Here is a 16,472-nt window from a genome sequence, read left to right as displayed (position 1 = left end):
GCAGTTTCTTATTTGCATATTGTAGGAGATTGAGCACGCGTGACGGAATGCTTGCCCAAGACTTAGATTCTTCCCTAGGTATTCATTTCTGGCTGTGCTAGAGAGAGAATAACAGGCTAGAATAGACTTTGGTTTAATTCATTATGGCAGGTCTTACTATTCGATCTAACCTGCCATTTTAAAGCTTTACAAAATACATTTTTAAATGTTTTAGAAAATATACCTAGATATTAGGAAAATCCTGTTACTTGGCTCTGCTAAGTATACACTGCAATATATATTATACATCATATACATTTCATTTAATACATAATTTAATTTTCTTGTGTTTGTAAGGTTTGTGATTTTGAAAAACAAAGAGAATGCATTCACCGAACTTTATTATTAAATTATTATTATAAAGTTATTGTGATAATTTTATTATCACAGCTTTATTTAGCAGTGATACCAGAATGAATCATTTCAAGTATACATTTTGGCTAGTGGTTTGAAGCATTGCAAGTGTTGCTAATATCTTCAGCACTAAGTAGAACGCTATTTATCCAGTTAACAAAGTATTTCCATTTTTTTTCCATCAACTATTTTCCCTGTGTGTCTATTGACTCTGACTAGTGTCTAAAAGCATTCAAAAATCTAAGAGAAGTGGTTAGGACAAGGTTTATTTCCAAATATTTCTAACAAGAGGTCAGAACAGTTGTTTTCAGTTTTGAGTCAACTGTTACAAAGCTGTGTCACAATAATGCTGATTTACTAGTCTCATTTAAAAAGTATCTAATTAAAACAGACATCTAATTTTGAACTCTACCATAGCTAAGTCAAATAGATACAAATTGTATGGCTGAGGCTGATAAACATCTTTTGTTTTCTTCAAGCCACTCTGGTGGGTTTTTTAGAGAACTTAAAATAGATACCCTTAGTCTTCCACCTTCTCTCTCAATTGCCTTGTAATGCCCAAGGTCACACTTCCTAATAGTATTAACACAGATGTGCATTTGGATATGGCATTGCTGCCTTTTCGGCTATCTCATTTCCCCAGTTTATTTATATTTGTGTCTGTATTTATCCTTGTGTAAAGAGAGAAGTGTTGGTGTTTCTCTTAACACATTTGAAAATGTCATTTTCAGCAATAGTCCACTAATGAATATTTTTATCCTTCAACACCAGGGGAATAATTTTCACTCAGAAAATAGCTTTTGGGATTATTTAATTTCAATTCAGAGACCGTTACTGTATCCACTTCAAGTTATTACCTTAAAATTAACTTTTCAGAGACAAACTTCCATTTTTTTAGAGACAAAATATTCCTAAAATAAAAATTACAGACAAATTGAGGGTCGTCTAGTAAAAGGATTCACTTTCCCATCTGGGAACACCATTTCTTAGCAGAGTTGCTAGATGCTACCGTTATAACTCACAATCTTCATTTGTATATAAACACTGTCATACTTCTACCAGCATCTGCCTCAACAATGACACAATTTTTATGAATAATAGGAACTTTGAGAAAAGCATTTCAACTTTTCTTTTAGAAAATGTTACATAAAAATCTTACTCTGTCCAAAAGAATAAAGCATTATCAATTCTTCTAGCATTTTGTACATGCTTGAAGTTCACACTGATTGAGGAGGCTGAGTAATTCCATGAAAGAGAAATCCACCACGGGTTAATACTTATTTAATATGTGGATGCATCTTTGGCTCCAAGCTTAAAGTAGGTTCTTGAAATTGAAGGTGGCCACACTTCTGCTATGGATTAACATTCTACTCTTTCAGATGCATTCAAATATGTTCAAGACATCCACCTGTGGGAATTTAAAGTTTACAAATCATCAGCTACTGAATTTCCACATTCTAGTAGCCTAATTCCGCAAACATTCAGTCCGCCCTGCCCTTGACTCAGGGATAGCCGAAAATTTCCTTGCAATTGCAGCTCCCAGGTCATGCCAGACTGAGGCAACAGTATACAGAGCAAGTAGCCTTTTGCTGTGCTGTCTGTGACACAGTATTATTGAGACCAGTGATCTGCAAGAATTCAAAAAGCAGGAGAGAGTTGGCTGGGATAAGACAACTTGGAAAAGGACAGGGAAGAGAGGTGAGACACGGAATGGGAGTAGGGAGAGAATTCTGCAGCCAGAGAAGGAATGGGAACTGGCGGGGCCGAGACTGAAATAAGACTGAAAACACTCTTTACAGGTAACTGGAGTAAAAATAACTCCCACACTTGGCAGGGGGGCCTATGTGTCCTTTCGCACTAGAATGTGCATATCTGAAGTAAAAAACACATATAAAGTATGAAATGGAGACTGTTACATTGCTGAATATGAATACTTTCTGCAATAGTGGTTATTGGTCACTCAGTTTTAGAAAATGTTTACAGTAGAAAGAGTGACTGTTCCCAAGCATCTGAAGACAAAGATTACAGACAACTTCCCCTTTGAAGAGAAGTCAAAAGGAATTAGATTAGCTTTTTTTAAAAAAAATAAATAAATAAGCTTTGAAATGAGGTACAAAATACAAAACTGATCATTCTTCCTGCAAAATATAATGAGACTGTGAAAATCAATGCCAGAGGATAACACTGAGGCTAAACACTTAGCAAACACACAAACACAAATGGAATGATGGTATGTCTACTGATTAAAAATGTGTAGGATTATTCCCATTATTATAAGACAATGTTTGGAAGTGACAGTAAATATTAGATTTAAACCTGAACACCTTTAGATGAAATTTGTTTCTTCAAGAAACAGCCTAGCACCAGCTGTGCAGGGCAGGATATCCTGCTACTGGCTACTTCCATCTTTTTTTTCCCCTCAATGATTTTGCAGCAGTACTCCTGGAGATCAGATATGGTCTTTGAGGACAAATTTAGATTGGGCGAGGCTGGTGGAGGTTCTCTGGTCCAATTCCAGCTCCAAGTAGGGCCAGATTCAAAGCTGCATCTGACTGAAATCCTGCTTTACCCTGAAGGGAATGGACAACCCCTTCCTTGGTAAGATGAGAATAACCACACACCTGGAGGTGCCCAAAGCTATCAAGTCTTTTCACATGGATATCAGTGGCAAAGGCTGACTTGGTGAACTGCAATGAAGGGAATCCAAGGTCAAAATGCACTTTGCGTCTGAGCATTATGGCACCTAGGTTAAAAGGATATTTTCTGGGTTTAACAGTGTCCTGGTTTCGGCTGGGATAGAGTTAATTTTCTTCCTAGTAGCTAATATAGTGCTTGTTTTGGATTTAGGATGAGAATAATGTTGATAACACACTGATGCTTTAGTTGTTGCTAAGTAGTGCTTACACTGGTCAAGGATTTTTCAGCTTCCCATGCTCTGCTGGGTGCACAAGAAGCTGGGAGGGGACACAGCCAGGACAGCTGACCCCAACTGGCCACAGGGCTATTCCGTACCATATGGCGTCATGCTCAGTATAGAAACTGGGGGGAGTTGGCTGGGGGGCAGCAATCGCTGCTTGGGGACTGGCTTGGCATTGGTCAGTGGGTGGCGAGCAATTACATTGTGCATCACTTGTTTAGTACATTATTTTATTATTATTATTGTTATTATTATTATTTTCTCTTCCTCTGCTGTCCTGTTAAACTGTCTTTATCGCAACCCATGGGTTTTACTTCTTTTTCTGATCCTCTCCCGCATCCCACCAGGGGAGGGGGTGGGAGCGTGCAGGGAGGGTGAGTGAGTGGCTGTGTGGTGTTTAGTTGCTGACTGGGTTTAAACCACAATAAACAGTCTTCAATTCAGTTTCTGTGACAGCATCAGGGAAACTCAGTATTTACAAACCTGTTAAAATATGTTGTGTCAAAGACTGGTTATTACAAGCAATACATATCCTGTTACTAGACTAATACCAAAAGCAGAAAGAAATATCATGCTCCCCACCTTCGAGTCCGCACATGGTTACCATCAGCATTTATAAGTAACTCTCCCAGTAAGTCACCTTTTTGCAGAGAAGTTTTGTGAAAATCCAGATTTTAAAAATAAATAAATAAATAAAAAGAAATCAGGCCTTACTTTTCTGAAAATAAAAGAGAAAAACACAGAAAACTTAAGGTTTTAACCTTCCCTGCTATAGCCAGATTTTCATGCCAAATAATTTCTTTTTATTAACAATATCCAAATGCTTTTAAAGCTTGGTAGCAAAATCAGTCTGCAAATTAGGACACTGTATACCAACTCACAGGTAGTGAGTTAATTTTGGCAGTTATCAGGCTCTGAAAATAGGAGTTTATAATGGAAATGCTGACGCTGTATCAGTGAGAAGGGCACTACTATAAAAAGATTGTTCAAAATCATTATTTTCAGTAGAGTGAAATAGGGCAGTTTCTTGAGCTGGAATGCGGAAAGCTCTTATGTGCCACTTTTCTGATGCCTTGGGAAAAAAAAAGAAAAAAAAAAATCCTTCAACTGATGTAATGGGCTACTCTAACCACAAAATACAAACAAACCAGAAGTCTGAATATCAATAGTAAAATATAAAGCATGACAAAGCTCATGTACAGGAAAAAAAATTCTGCTAAGCTGTTTAACACTTGCTATTCAACACAGGATCTGTTCTCAAACTCAGTGCCAGCTGACCAGATTAGGTGCTGAACTATTTCTGCAGTGCTATGGAGGGTTAGAATAATGTGTGAAAAGTCATGCAGGTTCCTTAGTAGCCTCATTAACACAGCTTACTATGAAGTAAGGCATTGAAGTGCATTTACCTGTTTCCTTACTTGCTCTTCTTTCTAACTCTTTCCTGTGCCAAATACTTTTGTCCTCTAAATAATAAAGGTACTTATGTTTATGTACTATAGCTACCAGGTGACCACATCCTTGCACATTGTACAGTACGTTGCATTCTCTATAATGCCAGTCATTATTCTTACTGACTTCACTAGTTTTCTTTAGCTGAAGCATTTAAGATTAATGAGGCATTTGTTCTCAATCAAGGCACTTTGTATGAATACAGTTACGCTTTCAGGAGCTATGCAGATTACTTATTTAATATTATTTGATTTTTTAATTGTTTGGGGGGATTGATTTATGGCTATTTTTTGTCCATTAGCATAGACAAATTCGGTATCACTCTTCTCTTTTGTCAATAATCATTATCAAAGAGAACCTACTGTCTAGTAGAATATTAAGGTATGTTATGTTATCATGGATCCAACTGCATCCTGGAAGGTGAAAATTTGACATAAAATATTTTAAAGCATACTACTTCAGCTACTTAAAGATGCTGCAACTGCAAGAAAACAGTATGCTTCTGAATCTCAAAAGCATTTTCCTCTGATAATATAAAATGGAATCTCCATCGCAGAAAAGTCTGGCTCTGTAAATCTGAGTCCACTTAGGCATTTTTCTGTTTCCATATTTTAATGAAGTTCATAGTTGGGATTCACACATAATACAGTTTCATTTAGCTATTAATACAGCTCTCATTTCTATAGTGCTCTCATAGTTCAGTGCTTTACAAAATCATAGTGATATATAAAAACCTAGTAGAGACCAAATTTCCTATAAAGTTAACATAACTGCCAGGAGTTGAAGAAAGTATCATGTAACAGAACTAAAAACAATACTCAATTGTGTAAGCAGAGGAATGAGAAGGAACTTTCTCTCCTAAGAAATGAATTCTGAACTTTGAACCAAGTTTTGTACCAATGTTTCATAACTTCCATTTTATTTTCCACTTCACAAAACCTTTCTTTCTCTTTGTTTTCCAATCAACCTTCCCTTCAGGATTTAAAGCCTTACCCAGAAGGGAGTTCCTCAGACAGGTCTTCCTCAGCTAAATCTCCTCCTTCTCAATCAGAGTTAAGGAAGGAATCAATGTGAAGAGGAAGGAAAACAATTTCAGACATTCAGGAAGTTGGAGTTTCAGGGAATAGGTATTTTCTGATAATTAAATCTTCTCATTTTGTGCACTTTTCTGATGCAAGAATTGAATTTTTGAAGGCATGTGGATATATAATTCCTACAGTGAGTCAAATTTCAGCTTCACATCTGCAACAGCTGCAGTTTTTAGGAATGCTTATCCTGAGAAAGAATTTAGATGAATATGATTTTTTTCATTTGTTTCATGTAGAAACTTGAAGTCTGAACTGTTTTAGTTGGAATGTAAAATACATTCTCTCTATATTCCTTACAGTAAAAAAAAGGTCATGCAAATAAGTATTTTTCTTTAATTATGTCTCCCTCTCCAGAGAGACTTACGGTACTACACAGCAACTTAAAGTACAATTAAAATATCATATGTATAACAACAGGTACAGAAAAATTTACACAAATTAAAAAACTGATTCATGAAAGAAACATACGCATGTAATTCAAAGGTAGCATAAAACTTTCAGCTGCAGGTTGGCACAACTAACATAAATTGCAGATTTTTAAAAGGCAAAGTAGTACTATGGGCAGCAGTATATCCAATTAAGGTGGTTTTTTTTTAATAGATGTACAGAAGATTGGTTAAAAGAGAACCATATTTATCTTAAGTATAATGCTAAGATTAGATAAAAGTATTGTACTATTTTGAAGTGCAGGCTGTTAGGATAATCTAAGGTTATTGTCCAAACTCTGAAGAGACAGAAACATGATCCTAAAATGACGAATAGGACCCAAATAAGTATCAGCAATTCTTAATCATGCTGATGTCAGCAATGAGGTTCCATACAACCAAAAATAAATATAAATAAATATAAATATAATAAATTTAAGTTGTATATCAAACTGATAATTTTTTCTCGTAAGAGAACTACAGTCACATTGCTTTGCAATGAATAATACTATTCAAACAGGCAAAAGAAAACCATAGAAAAAAGAAAACTCAGTGTCTATTTTATCCTTCTGCCTCAAGGCACAATCAAGTCTTCTTCAACTATTCCTGACAAATGTTTGCCTAACATGTTTTTAAAAATCATGAAGGAGTAGATTCTACAAAACCTCTATATATCCTATTCCAGTAGTTCACTATTTTTAGAAATAAAAATTCGGAAAATTTCCTGGTATTAACATAAACTTCTGCTGATGCAGTTTAAAGCTGCTACAAGTCATCTTGTCCCTAAAATGAGAGAATGGCAATTGACTGTGTTCGTCTTTCCTATACACATATAATTTTACATGAGAGAATGCTTCTTATTTCCTTTCTGTATTCCCCTGGCTATACTAAGAAGGTTAATTATTTTCAATCCTCCCTTATGGAATGATTGAGGTCTCTCAGGAATGATTAAAAGAATTTTAGTTTTGTTTTTTTTTGCAATTTCAATGGCACCTCTTGTTTTCTTCCATCCCATTCAGGCTCATGGTTTTTTTGAACCATGTGTGTTCACTGTTAGACATAGTTCTTCAGCTGGGCTCTCATCAAAGCTGAAGAGAGCAGAAAGATTATTCCATATGTTTTTCAGGCTTTACTTCCAGTACAAGGCTTAAACATCCTGGTGTGATGTTTCAGGTTCTACAGAACTGATGACTTATGTTCAGTTTGTGACCAGAGTGGTCACAACTGCAGTTGGCAGCAGGAGCTACTGCTTAAGCAGGGACTCCCACCTTATATGTGCATAACTGATAACTCCTAAGTATTTTACCTATCTCTGTTGAATTCTATATGATTTATTTTACACCATTTCTTCAATGTACTAATATTATTATTGTCCTAGAAAATAGTAGGATCTAATCCAAAACAGTAATTGGATGCAATACAAAATAGTAAACCCAAATTAGTAAATCTCAGCCTACAAAATGCCCAAGGTCCTTGGTACTTACAGAAAAAGCATCAGGAATGCTTCTTATTAATCCTTCTGCTTCACTGAAATATTGAAATAACTGAAGAAAACAATATTTTGAATAATACTGGAAACACATTAGACAGTTGTGAAAAAGCCTTTGATGTATTCTGTAAGTTTAACACCTTGGTAGCTTCACATGAATTGTACTCCCCCATCTCCTGTGCAATCATCTTAAGTGACTTAAAGTAGACCAGTCTAGATTTCCATGTCTGTTCCATAAGGACATGAGAAATAATCAGCAAATGATACACAGAACTTTATCACTCTTGTGGTGATTTTAAGAGTCTGATGAGAATGATGGCTGGTGGCCTGAGATACTGAGGGTTGAAAGCAAATCCATATTCCTATATGTTTGGCAACTATTTACATCATCCCTCTTCTGTTGCTTAAATATCAGAATTTAAAACACTATCAAAAGTGTCTGAAAGTTAGGATGCATGAAATCTTTTGCTTATTCCTTATTCCCATTAGCTGTCACAGCAAAAAATCAGTTGGTTTCTTCTTAAATACATATCTCTTTGTACTCTGTTATTGTCTAGGTGTTTAGAAATTGATAGATTCATCATTTGTTTAGTATTTCTCTTGGAATCCAAGTTAGGTTGACTGCCACATAATTCCTTGGGTCACCCATTTCCTGCCTTTTTAAATTTTCCAACATTAAATTTTCCAGGCTCCTGGCACCTCACCTAAGCTCTGCAAACTCTGAGATAATCACTAATAGTTCTGAGATTGCTTCAGCATCTCAAGAGTTTTGAAAGACCCTACTGTTAAAAAAGAAAAAGTGAATTGGGTATCATTCACATATGAGTAAATAACAGAGTGTTATTCACATCCTTGAAACTGCTGGATTTTTGCTATGTAACTCGGGTAGCAGATGCCTACTAGCTATCACTCCTACATCTTTCAGCTGACAATGAACAATTCACATTGACATGTGAACGACATGTAATAACAAAGAATACAAGATAGCAGACTATGGAGGACAAGTTTTAAGTAAATTTAATACTAGTGAGGTCTTTTTAATCTTCAACATTTCATTAAAACTTCCCAACTGAATGACAACTTATGACATTAAGAATGTGAATTTTATTCCACAAACATATCTGAATGAAAAGATCTCTTGGGGCATAAGTTCATTTCACTCAGGTCACCAAATCAGAGCTATAGAAAGATGAAGTTGTCAGCGCTAACAATTTAGCTCTACAATAATCAATACACATACAAAATCACAGCAATTCAGTTAAATATATAATAACAAAGCTTACATTAAATAAGTTGTCCGAGTGGGCAACACATACTGTCTAGCCTTTGCATGGTGAAAATGGTGCTCCATTTCACTCCTATCACCTTCTTGTTACCTAACACATAAAATTCCAGAAATCCACTGGGTCTTCTCTCCAGTTCCTAGAGTACCAAAAAGTACTTCCCCTAAAGGGGAATACTTCCCCTAAAGGCCAAAAAGTACTTCCCCTAAAATTCAGAAACTTATATGCTTCATAACAGAATAAAACTAAACTTATTCAGTAAAATGTGCATAATTCTTCTCACATTAACACTGTTCTTGGGTGTGAATTTTTCCCCTAAAAGTTTGTCAAAGAAAAATCACAGTCGAGTCAAGCTTTAATCTTCTCCCCAACATTTTCCTTTTTCTATCATATTACCCAATTCCCCCTTTATTGCCCCATAGTGAACGTAAATGAGTCATCAGTCATTATCTCACTATTTTTGTTCTTATCTTTCACTTACTGCTGCACTATCTGAATGTCCTCTTCACTTCAAGAACATCTGTAAAATAACCTTAAAACCCCAGAACAATTTTAGAATCCTTTCTACAACACAGCATTAATAAATTATAAGACTGAATTTTGTTTTACTATTTTTCAGTGACTTTTGATTTTAAAAAATGCACTATAGTCAAAAGACAAAGACTCTCTATATTGCAGTTAACATCAGATTCCAAGGCAATGTTCTAAATTTTTCACTGTTTTTAACAAAAACATCTGATTCAGTTCTATTGCTGTCATACATGGTGTTTCATGAATAAGAATGTTCTCCTTAGAATTCCCATACTTGCACATTGTACCTGTCTCCCCTGAAAAGAAATTAACAAAACTTTTTGACAGAGCAGCAGGGCCTTCTAACCCTGTTTGTTTAACTGATAATTAGATTCTGAGTTAATGGCAACCTGTCACTTCCTAGAACAGACTTATGCTTCTCCCGTCAACCCTCCCCTGACTCCAGAACAGTAGTCACAAAAGTAGTTCAGGAGATCCTGAAACTCACAATTGTCTGATAAGGAAACTCTAACAAGTTTTTCAGGTTACCTATGAAAGATGAAAATTCAATTTTACCTAGTAAGAATGCCTTTCCTGCTAAAATGAGAACACATTGCAGAGATAGACATTGACTGAATAAATATTTTAATAGCTATTCACTGAGAGAACACAGGACTAAACATTATAGATGGACCATATTTTTGTAATGAGCAGTTCTAAAGTCACTTTTTGTCCTTTTGTTTTACCCAGCTTAGGTAATAAGTGCATTAAAAATACCAGTTCCTCTTTTGTTTCCTTAACTCTTAGCATTCACAAAAGAACCTTAAAATGTTGACAGTGTACAAAAGGAAAATCAATGTGTTTATACTTATATTATTATATTTATAATATAAAATATTCTTATATTTATTTATTTATTTTCAGTTTGCTAATGCTACAATTGTGAATTTCTTACAGGTGACTTTCATAATTGCAAGAAGTGGTGTTTGACAGAGTGATATTGTAATTTCCAGTATTTTGAATTCTCATTTCTTTTTCAACATATCTAAAATTTTTATGATGTCATTTAAGGATTTACATTTTTAAGGCACCTGAAATATCTGCTTTTAATTTAACAACTGAATGAAAAAGCTATGTTGCTATCAAAACTGATTATCACATTTCTTCAAGCTGTTTTAGGGAAAACAAATATTAGATGACTTAGCAGGGCAACTGATAGATTGGTGAAATGTAAAATTTTAAACTTTTTTTTTTTTAAATGAGTATATATTTAGGGATTCTATGAACTATTAATTGCTTGTCTATTTATTCCTTGCAGTACAAAACTATTTCATACTTTTTTTAAATAAAAGAATAGGCATTTAGGAGCTTCACAAGTGAAACCTTCTTCTGCTTATACAGCGCAGTAAACCTTACGTGCTGTAAAAGAACAATTTCACTCTTGACTGTGATTTATTATTCTCTTTCCCTTTCTCTATTCTCCAGCTGCCTACATGTACATACCAAAAGTCTAAAATATTTAGAGGAAATCTAATTTTTTCTCTCTCTCTTATGTGTATTTAAATTTTCAGTTGTTTCCTTGAACAATGTTTTACACACAACTATACTCTCTTAGCCAATCCTTTTCTTGAGTGTATAAACCTACTCCAGGTTTGTCTATCAAAATGCTATTACATTTTACATTGAAATCTAAATGTATTTTACAAACAATTTTTCCCTAGCAAGTGTATGTTCAGAAAAAATACACAGGCTACATTCCATGTGCAATCATGCATGTGATTTTTTTTTTTCCCTCAATCTCTAATGTGTCAGATAACAAAGCAACATGTGAAACTTACGGCTGTCCACGCTTCTTTTCTGCATCGAGAACACAACCATTCATTACGGATTTCATGAGAAGGAACACCATAGCAACCTAGAATAAGAGAGCTGGATCGATTAATATATTCTGCCTTTCTATCTATGATCTACAATTCAACTGTGTATAAACACTGGTAAAACACATCTCCTGTGACCAAGGAGACTTTTCCAATCTAGGCTTGCTGCTAATTCCATACTCTATGAAATATATAAATTAGAGACACAGATCCTCTTCCCAAAACTCAAAAAAAACCCAAACCCCCCCAAAAAACCCACCAAACCAAACCAAAAATCAAAACAAACAAACAACAACAAAAAACCTCCAAACACCAAAAAAAGCAAACCCCAGGGAACTTCTTATTTTCTGTCAGTTCACTAGCAAATCACCAATTCTCCCTGCAGTAAAACTGTACAATTTGAATTAATGTACTGACATTTATTCTATGCAATTATACTGCACTTCCATGTAAGAATTTCACATGGACTTCTTAGAGTTAACTATTCAAGTCCTACTGTCTGTAGAAGATACTGCAGAAAATCCATGCATTCATCAGTCACTCTTGACATAAAAAAGAATGCAAGGTGAAGGACATTACTGCATACCTAAAGTCAACAGCAGTATTCACAAGTCCTCAAATCCAGCAGGATTTCACCCTGACTACTAAATAAGGACATACTAACATCACACAGTGGTTTAAAAGATGAAAAGTAAAGGAGGAATTTAATAGCTCAGAATTGAAACAAGAATCAGAAGTTTGTGATTATTTGAAGTTTACAGAAAAGTTAATTCTTCATGATTTTCACAGCAATCATTAACAAGTAACAGAAAATGTAACATAGTTTTTAAAACAATTTAGCCAGTGATTGAAGCATTACATATGGAAATGTTCTTCAAGTACTTTTAAAGACATACTAGAAGCCTAGTTAACTATTATTTATCAATAAAACAAAATTTGAAATTACATTTCTGCCAACTGAACAATTAGTTTATTTACTTGCATGAACCCGTACACAACACTTTGCACAGGAGATCAGAAGACTTGTTCCATCTTCTTCAATAAAGGCGTTTGATGGATAGTTTTCAGTGTTTTCTTCACTATAAATAAAACACATCTCTGGAATAAGAGGTTTAGTCTTTTCATTTTCAGCCATCAATGTTTCTGCTGAGTTTGCTTTCCCAAAAGTAGGACTTTCTTCATCATGATTGTCTGGCTGGAAAATAAACAAAATTTATATTTAAGTAAAAGAAAGGAGAATCTTATTTACTCTTCCTTTTGACAATGATGAAATGAATTCTCCCCTCCCAGTTCTTGCACTAACAATGTAACAGTTTTATGAGAAAATTCACTGCTTCTAGGTATTTATCACAGTCATTCTATAGTTCCTTGATTGTTCAAATAACCGTGAAATCTAGAATAGCACTCAGCCTGCAAATTAGTGTTACTGCAGCAGTGTTCAATGTGACTGTATCTCTGTCTCCCTTTGAGCCCTTTAACTGGGTCCACTGCAATAGAAGTTTTCCTCCTAGTTTCCATGCGGAGGGGATTCCAGTTTACCAGCTTCAGAATTAGTACCATAGTACTACAGCATTTTTAGCTGACATTTGAGACAGGAATTCCACAAGCCAGTATCAAACCCTGCTCTGCATTAGACTGTTTCTATGGGAATATTATTCCTGAGAAGGCCTAAGTACTGTGAAAACGTTTATTTCTTCAACACTGCAGGAAGGAGACATAGGAGAGGCTCCAATAAAAAGCATTTGAAGATGGACATATAAGGAAATAGCAAAAGGATACAAACCTATGTGGATTTGCCACCTCAAAAAGTGTAACTTTAAGGGCAAGCACACATACACTAACAACACGTAAACCCTACTAGAAGGCATACACTGTCTACAACCAAGGATAAACACAGGTGAACAGAGTATCAGTTCTAATTTTAACAACAGTGAGTTTATTTACTTTTTTTTAGTACTTTTAGATTACTCATACAAATCAAATACATAAGCTTCTCTTATTTCTAATTTACTGGAAATAAAGTAGCTGGGCAGCTATTTCACAATTCACCCAGAGATGGAGCTGTTAGGATATTGCTTACCTTGTAGTATGGCATGAGAAGAGTGCAAATGGCACAGTGTGGTTCCTTTTTTGCACAAGCCGCATTGTATTCTTTTTCAGCATTGAAATTGGGTACTCTTGTCTGCCAAAGGTAGACCAGAGGCCTGGCCCATGTCTCTGTCTCTTGAACCTTCTCTTCAATTAAGGTAGTCTCAGGCAGTTCTTAAAGAAAACAAACAATTGGTTACATTGTAGTCCTGGAATGAAGACAAACAACAATGATTTTGTCATGTGTGCTAACAATGAAGATAAAGCAAAGCTAGAAGAAGTCTGTGTCTGAATACAAATGCAGAAGTCTAAAAGAATTATGCATCAGGACAAGCACACAAAAAAGTGCTCTGATACCTCTATCACGAGCTGACTTCTCCACATGCAGCATAAGAAAGTATGCTGCTAGCTCTACTGTTTACAATTTGTATTCATACACACAACATTACATCTCACTCTCCCACTTCTTAATTCCTCCAACCTCTACCCTCTATGCCCTAAATTCCTTATGGATGGAACATGTTGCATCCTGCCAAGCAGCACCAGACAAATCACTCTGTTCACCCAGAATAGCACCTCTCAACTCTTTATGGAAATTGACACTCATTTTCCAAAGGGAAAAAGAGACAAAGGTTATAGCCAGGGAGTAATGGGGAACAATCAGATCTACAACGTAGCTGGACACGCATGCTGGATCCCACTACAGGAAAAATTATTTGGTAATATCAGTGATCTGTTCTAGATGTTGTAAAAGTTTGTTTTACTTAGTAGCAGTGTTTCCCTGTAGGACTCCATAGAGATGACTTTATGAAATTAAAAGCCTCTAGAGAAGCTGGGAAATAAAATCAGACTGAAACTCAAAGAGAAACAGCTTATTCGATAGGAGTAATCTAAAAATGTAGTCGTCTGTTGTTGAGAAAGATGTGGGGAAGGGAAAGCTGGGAAAAGGAGACGGTGTAAAACCCTTGCTGCAGTGAAATCAAAAGCATAATTATTAATGAACAAGTTGCTAACACCAGAATTTCAGCCTAATCACATGTTTGAGCTGGTTGGAAACCTCAAGGTATCTTCACAGGCAACCTAGTGACTTTGCCACCTGCAAAATATACACATTATGAGGATGGAAATGTCTTTTCATTCTAGAAAGGAAAGCATTGCTGACAGGAGATGTTAAGTATATTTTTTTGAATTGGGTCCTTACACACTGCTCTGATTAATGATGAGGTCTGGGGTTCTGTTCATTCAAGTGGACAGCACCTATTAAATCTTTCATGATCAATGAGAAGGCATGTAGGTGTCAATTAGAATAATTAAAATAATATGAATGTGGGAAGGAAAATGTGGGAAGTTATTGAATAGAACTTTCAGATAACAAAAAAAAGGTCTATAGCATACAGTCCTTTTCTAATGATGTATTTAAGAAAACTTGTTTATTTCAGAAGAAAATTCCAACAACAGAGAAATGTTTAATGAAGTACATTAAGCTGAATCATCACATTCCTTCAGCCCATGACTGCCTTCATCCACTTTACCAAAAACCGGAGGCTTTATTGGTCTCCTCCTATGACAAAGTGTCACGCATTGCTACAAAAGCACTATAAAGCTGATAGCATTTTTATCAGTGTTGAATAAAATATGGATTAAAATATTTGTCTACAAGCAAGACAAATGTAGCAAAAATAAATTAATTCATATATCCTGCATGTGAATTTTGCTCCATTTTTTATAGTTTCTCAAGACAACTAATATCAATTCAATAAACGTTTGCCAATAATCCAGATAGAAGGACAAATACAAAACATCTGCAAAAAAGCTGTCACCAAGTCAATATTCAGCAGCAGAGCTTTACAGTGAATAACGTAGCTACAAAAGAATAGCAGTGAAGAAATAGCTGAACACAAGCTGAAAATATAAAATGCTGGCATCACTTTTATAGCTTTCTGAATTACTTTTTTTTTAGGTTAAAAGCTTACCTAATCTTTTAGTTAAAGACATTCTGTCCAATCATATTTTTTCTATTGCTTGCAATTTTCCAGAACTGTAAAATAAATAGCTCTGAAATCTATGCCTCTAGTTCTATTTCTATCTATTTAAATTTTCCCTTACAGAACCGTCTCACAAGTGGCTTCATCTTTGCTAACTTATTTTCCAAATTCTTTCTTTGACATTATTTTCTTTCAGGAGCTTATACTGCAACTATTTTAAATATTTTCATTATATTTGTCACCTCTCAGAGAATTCAGGTCTTGACTGTGCCTTATGAAGAAAACAAAGAGGTTTGTAACTTATATCTTGCATACCTATTATCCATTTTGAAACTGACATCCTTTGACTGCACCACTCATCACTGGTGAATAATTCTCCCATGAGGGTTGAAGTCTTCACCCTGAACCTCAGCCTATTATGCTCCTCTTTAGTCAAAAATCTATCTTTGGATTTCCGGTCCTAGAATTAATTCCAGGATGATAGCTCTAGTTCTCACATAGTGCTCTGGTTTCCCAGAGCACTCCAGCACATTGCTGAGTTTATGACCATATTGGTTCTGCTTTTGATGAGAACAATATTTATATCTTAATAACTCCAAATGTATATCTCAAACTCCAACATTTCAGTTCCCTCTAGTGTGATCTTTACAAATCCTTCCCAGATCAAGGGAATGAAAAGAACACAAGAGCCAGGAATAAAGCTGGCAGCACTCTCAAAACATTTTGTTGCTTTCAAGAGCTTTCTATTTTCAAACCTCATTCCAAATGAAGCCAGAGAGAGAGTGTCATATGCAGATGTACTGGACTGCATCTTCCACAGCCTCCAAAAAACTGAATACTATTTTAATGAATTTATTTTCTCCTTTACATTATATTTAGAGCAACTACTTCCAGTTACTGTAAGTAGAAGCAAACCCTCCTCATTTGCCTCTGATCTCTAACATCTCTAATTATGCATTCTATCTCCT

The 16,472-nt window shown here is 35.2% G+C and overlaps 1 protein-coding gene across 7 annotated transcripts in view; it reads right to left on the bottom strand.

Annotated features, from left to right (window-relative positions):
- The window catches only part of KDM4C (lysine demethylase 4C), a 275,362-nt gene that overhangs the window by 90,489 nt on the left and 168,401 nt on the right, over window positions 1-16,472 (bottom strand). For all 7 annotated transcript variants that reach the window (XR_012042211.1, XR_012042210.1, XM_072859870.1 and 4 more), the window contains exons 13-15: window positions 13,512-13,693; window positions 12,410-12,626; window positions 11,393-11,469 (exon numbers count right to left, since the gene is read on the bottom strand). Coding sequence is in view for 5 of the 7 variants with exons in the window: in XM_072859870.1 (XP_072715971.1) it covers window positions 11,393-11,469; window positions 12,410-12,626; window positions 13,512-13,693 (476 nt within the window). In the remaining 2 variants the exon portion in view is untranslated. The remainder of the gene's footprint in view (window positions 1-11,392; window positions 11,470-12,409; window positions 12,627-13,511; window positions 13,694-16,472) is intronic.

Source organism: Ciconia boyciana, chromosome 4, assembly GCF_034638445.1.
Source record: "Ciconia boyciana chromosome 4, ASM3463844v1, whole genome shotgun sequence".
Lineage (NCBI taxonomy): Eukaryota > Metazoa > Chordata > Aves > Ciconiiformes > Ciconiidae > Ciconia > Ciconia boyciana.
This window is presented reverse-complemented; position numbering and strand designations above follow the sequence as displayed.